At 33.7% G+C, this 5,865-nt stretch overlaps 1 protein-coding gene across 1 annotated transcript; it reads right to left on the minus strand.

Moving 5' to 3' along the window:
- Positions 1-743: 743 nt before the first annotated feature.
- LOC110891343 (protein TIFY 10A) lies at positions 744-2,152 on the minus strand. The gene is made up of 2 exons (XM_022139031.2): positions 1,934-2,152; positions 744-1,282 (listed from the first exon to the last, which is right to left on the minus strand). Exons 1-2 carry the CDS (start codon positions 2,073-2,075, stop codon positions 825-827), a joined length of 600 nt encoding a protein of 199 aa, XP_021994723.1. The 5' UTR covers positions 2,076-2,152; the 3' UTR covers positions 744-824.
- Positions 2,153-5,865: the final 3,713 nt, after the last annotated feature.

The raw sequence follows: 5,865 nt of genomic DNA on the forward strand, positions 1-5,865 counted from the left end.
GCCTAGTCGAGCTTGGGCTCGGCTTGTTTATTCTGATTGGATTTGATTCTATAATGTTACTTTTTTTTAACGGCAAATTTGGACCACTGACGAATCACTAGAGTATTATCGTGCCACCAGCAGGTGCAATAATTCATATACACAAATTCAGGAGGAAACCCAATAAAATGGGAAAACCTTTCTTGTGGGAATCGAACCCAGAACCTAATGGTCCCCTAAGCCTTATCATACTTCCAAGATGCCAGGAGGCTATAATGTCATAGGCATTCGATAATATGTTACTTTAGTGGGTTATACCCACGCTCCACGGCGGGGGCGACCTGGTTTTTATCAAATTTTAAATGGAAACGTAGCGTGTTTCCGTGACGTTGACTAATTTCTGGAAAAAATAAAATAAAATTTACGTCAACATGTAGACCAACTGGACAAATTTATGTCAAAACGTAAATCAACTCGATATATACGTACAAATAAACACGTAAAACTTAATTATAAAGTTAAGGGGTTGTAAATGTCAATACTAAATGCTAAAAGTTGAGGGATAAAAGTATTCTAAAATATTAATTACCCTGTCTTTTTTTCATGAATTCTAATTGTTTTTTCAATTATATTTTGTATTTTGTAGCTTATACTTGTGTAGATTACCTTAATGCTTAATTAAATAGAAGTGTTAATTTTTGCAGTCAGTGCATAATTCCTGTTTGTTAATTGTATACCTAAATCAAAAATTTAATTCTAATATCAACAGAAAAACTGAATGAGCTTGATAATCCATAGATTTACATACTAGAACTACAAACAGATTTCTACTGATCTATATATAACTACAGATTCAGATCAAACATATGATTCAAACGCGGAGCTGCATTCGGTAACTGGTAAGGAGCTCTTTCGGTCGCTCTGTCTTTCCTCTTCGATAAGAACTTGTGAAGCGACAAGCGTCTCGCTATTGGCAAATCCGATCCGTTCATTTGTAGTTCTGGAAGAAGCCCGTATCGCGATCCAAAATCTTCTTCAAAAGAAGAAGAAGCAGTAGCAGTAGCTGCTAACATCATATTTCTGGCTTTATCTGCAGAAATACAATCAAACACCAATATTTGTCCTCTGTATAAAATAGTCATCACTTCATCAGAAACATCTTTGTTTGTTGAATCATCCGGTTTACAGAATGAATCAACGGTAACGTATTGAGGAAGATGATTAATAGATTTGTTCGACGTGTTGACCGGACTGTCTATGTTACTTAACAAATCAACAGTCGTCTTGCTCGTTTCCGGTTTCCCTGTAAAAGGAATTCAGAAAATCAAATCGAAATTGTGTAAAACTAGTAAGATTACTCGCGCTACGCTGCGGGGTTTCGGTCGATATCTGTTTTTGTTTAATATACCAATAGAAAGAAATATACTCAAAAGAATATCAACGTATGTTTTGCATCAACCGGAAACCATAAAAATAAATTTAAATTGGACAGCGGGACAACCTGATTTTAAATTAATTGTAGATGGAAACGTAAACACTATCTTAAATATAACTTTAATGAAAAAAGAGCATAAAAAGGTCCAAAAAGAAAAAAACTCAAGTACGTCAATACGTAAATCAATTGAAAACGTACATAGTAATAAGCATAAGAACATATTAGAATTGACCCAACTTATTTTCGAGAAAAAATTACGTCGAAGCGTATATAAAATTGAATTTATACCGATGCGTACATGAAAATAAACACGTAAAACTCGATTATAAAGTATTTAGAAAGTTAAGGGGTTGTAAGTGTCAATGCTAAGAGTGAGCGATAGAAAAAAAAAACAAAAAAACAAAAACACATAAAAGACAAAAAAAAATAATCAAGAGAACACTATTCACCAAAAAAAATAAAAAAAATAATAAACACATAAAGCTCGATTATAAAGTCTTTAGATACTTAGATGTGTACCTTTGACGTCAAAAGTTGTATTGATTCCGAAATCGCTTAAACTTCCTTTCTCTTTCAGAAACGAACTCAATCGATTACAAGTCTTCGCGAAACTAGACTTGTCTTTGCGGGTGTCGGAAAAACAGTTTTTAGCAGCCAACATAGTTGATTAATGTACTGAAATTGCTCTAGAGTTGTGAGAATGAGGAAGAAGAATGCAATGGGATGAGATTCAGGTGGTTGTAGTTATATATATATTTATATTTATATTTATATATATATAAAAGAATTAATTGCGGCAAAACACTCACGTGTTAATTGCATTGAAGAAGAAAACGAAATGCTGTACTGGATGGGACCGGGAAGGAGGGCAACACGAGTTTCACTCGGACTCCGTAGGCCGATAAATTTTATATATGATTAAAAAAAAGAAGTTTTAAATAGATATTTTTGTCGATGATTTTCTGGTGCATTAGCAGTTTCATGGGTTTGAGTCTTGTATTTTGCTCTGTATTAAGCAAGGGGGTTTTATCATAATGGACCTTCGGGTGGTGGGTCGGGTCACCATTCACCAACGCCTTCTGTATTTGCGGGCCTAGGGTCATTTGCCATTAGGTTTACCTGGGAGCTGGGACTTTATACGGGCCCGTATATATGTTTGAGTGTGAAAATAACTCTATACGGGCCGTATGTATATAGGAGTGTGAAAATAAGATTTTAAATGTGTGGAAATAGTAATAGCTTAATTTTGATAGATTTTCATATTTTTGTCACGTGACTTAAATTAAATAAAAAGGCATCTACCATATCCACTTGGCCAAAGGGCTTATAGTGTACCCGTATTAAGGTGTGGGCATAGCAATGTGTGGGGCTGATTGTAGGAGAGCTAGAAGCCGTATGTGTGGTGATTGTGTGTTTGAAACTTTAACTGGTCTGGTTGAATTCAATAATTGGTTACTGGTTAATTTGACATTTTGACAACATTAACAATTATTACTTTAATTAGTCTGGTTAATTACTTTAACAGGTTATTTTCGGTTAATAACTGATTTTTTTTTGTTTTTTTCTAATATTTTCAGTTTTTTTTTTCAGTTAATCGGTCTACCGTTTAAAAAAACTGTTAATAATCGGTTCCTATACCAAATATTTATAAATGATTACTAACCGACAGTTAAAATTAACCACTAACCGGATAATTTTATACCGGTTAATAACCGGATCCGGTTAACTAACCATTTTTTGCCCACCTCTAGGCTAAGGTTAGGAGATCAAAACCATGTAATTTGGGAATCATATGATTATGATATATTATGATACCAAATTGATTTATATATACTAAATATTTGTTTTAACTATATGATTTTAGAGTCAATATATGTTTAGCTATATATTTTGCATCAAAATCTAGGGAAAAGATCAAATAGAAAGTTAATTTTGGCTAGAAATGATAGGAAGCCATAGAATTATGACATATGACAAATTTTAAAATAAAGAGAAAGGGTATTTTAGTTAATATCATCCTTTCTTCTTCCTTCTCCTCAGTTACTTCAAAACCCACCATTTTCAAAACTCACCATCTCCAACCTTTTCTTCACTTACTATCTCAATAATCACTACATTATAGTGCGACTTTCGTCATCAATCAAAGATTCAAACACCCGATCAACGTGTTCTTCAGCTTTTTTTTTTGAAGAAAACCCAGTTTAATTTCATTCAAAATCTCGTTTTTCCCCGTGATTCTGAAGATAATCACTCGATCCGTTCGATTCAATCGCTGATAAGTGTTTCTATCATTCAAATTTCGTCAATCGATGAAGAAATTGGCTTCGATCCATGTAAGAAATTCTTTAATTTCATTTTCACGATCTGGGTTTTTATTTAGTCATTGCGTTTTACGATCTTGGCGGGGGTCCGGGGGCGGCAGCCCCTGGCGGGGTCCAAGGGGCAGAGCCCCTGGCTGGGGTCAGCTCGGAAAATTTTTTTTCCGATTAAATTGCTGTACTAAAAACGCATCAGAAAAATTAATTTTCCAGAAATTGGCTCATTTCGAAGACATTAATTCGTAGACAATTCAGACAGTTCACAGACAATTCACAAACAGTTCACAAACAGTTTTATGTGTCCATTGCGTTTTATAAATAAGAGAGTTTTATGTGTTTTCTGGCTATTGCGTTTTAGAAAAAACACATTTTTAAGTGTCTTTAGTCATTGCGTTTTAGGTAAAACACATTTTTGAAGTGTTTTTAGTCATTGCGTTTTAGGTAAAACACATTTTTAGGTGTTTTCAGTCCATTGCGTTTTACAGAGAACACTTTCTTTTGTTTTTTTAGGTCATTGTGTTTTAGAAATGAGACATTTTTAAGTGTTTTCTGGCCATTGCGTTTTACAAATAAAACATTTCTTTGTGTTTTCTGGCCATTGCGTTTTACAAATAAGACATTTCTTTGTGTTTTTTGTGCATTGCGTTTTAGGTAAAACACTTTTTTATGTGTTTTCAGTCCATTGCGTTTTAGAAATAAGACATTTCTTTGTGTTTTCTGGCCATTGCGTTTTACAAAAAAGACATTTCTTTGTGTTTTTGGTGCATTGCGTTTTAGAAAAATGTCATTTTTTAGATTTTTTTTTTCATTGTGTTTTATGTAACTGGGGGTTTTTCTATTGCGTTTTACGCAACTGGGTTTAAATTTTTTTTTTAAATATAGCAAAAGTATACTCGTTTTAAAGATAAAAAACGCTTGGTTTTTGGTGCAATTTTTATAAAAAAATAATGTCGTATGAAAGAGTTGTTAACGTTTAAAAATGGGGGGGAATTGGAGGAGAGAGAAACTATTGGCTTGGATTGACTAGAATACCCCTAAACAAACTCACGCGCATCTTTTTCTCCCCTTTAATTTCCATCATTTAATCTTAGCTCTTGATTAACTAAATGGATGGTCAAGATCACTTCCTAGCCTTCCTAGCCAAATAAACTTCCTATTGTATCTCCACCCTCAAAATCTAATCTAACTTATAATAAAAGACTCCAAATAATGTCAAATGGTATTCTCTCCTTCAACCTCATAAATTTTATTTATATTTGTTTAATAAATTTCTTTTATTATTAATTAATAACCAATATATAGATATCACTTATTTTTATCTTTATCTTTATCTAAAGAGTTAAATGTCTGGTTGGTCCCTGTGGTTTGTGAAAATTGCAAACTTGGTCCTAAGAGTTTACTAATTACACACTTGGTCCTAGTGATTGTAATTTTTAAACACGAGTGGTCCTTAACACTAACCAATGTTAAGTTTTTCAGTTAAATATGTGTGAAATTACTAGATTGCCCCTGCACGCTTAAAAAAAGAAATGGATCCACCCTGATCTTCTTCTTCCTCTCCCCTTTCTCTCTCTCTAAGACCCACCTTCACCAACTCCACCGTCACCTTCAACCCACCACCTTTACCTCTACCGTCACCTTCAACCCATCACCACCACCTCTGCCAACACCTTCAACCCATCACCACCACTTCTGCCGACACCTTCAACACATCAATTTAGCAACATTCAGCTTACGAAAAATCATGAAATCATTAAGAAACTACCCACACAAAATAAAAAAATAAAAACCCACACAATTTCAAAATCAATTAGCAGATCAATACAACAATTAATAAAGCTTAAACTGACACAAAATTAAACACATTGAAACAAAATAATTAACAATCAAACAACAATTACCTGAAGCAGAGTGTGTAGGCTTTTGAGGAAATCAAACACAAAATGATCGAAATTTGGGGGAAATTGTTGGGTTTTAGGGGACCAAATGCATGAAGTGTGATGGGTTTGAGTTTATGAAGAAATTTGTGAATGAATTAAGGGTTTTTGGTGGTGGAATAAAACAAAGCATGTGGGTTTAGAGTGATGAAGAAGAAGAGAAAGTACACACAGTAATACACACACTAAATGTTTA

The sequence above is a fragment of the Helianthus annuus genome, chromosome 11 (assembly GCF_002127325.2).
Source record: "Helianthus annuus cultivar XRQ/B chromosome 11, HanXRQr2.0-SUNRISE, whole genome shotgun sequence".
Taxonomy (NCBI): domain Eukaryota; kingdom Viridiplantae; phylum Streptophyta; class Magnoliopsida; order Asterales; family Asteraceae; genus Helianthus; species Helianthus annuus.

Excerpts from the sequence above, each read along its gene's own strand:
- LOC110891343 (XM_022139031.2), bottom strand. The coding sequence starts at position 2,075 with ATGTTGGCTGCTAAAAACTGTTTTTCCGACACCCGCAAAGACAAGTCT. Across the intron at positions 1,283-1,933 it reads TACAACTTTTGACGTCAAAG|GGAAACCGGAAACGAGCAAG; the intron begins GTACACATCTAA and ends TTCCTTTTACAG.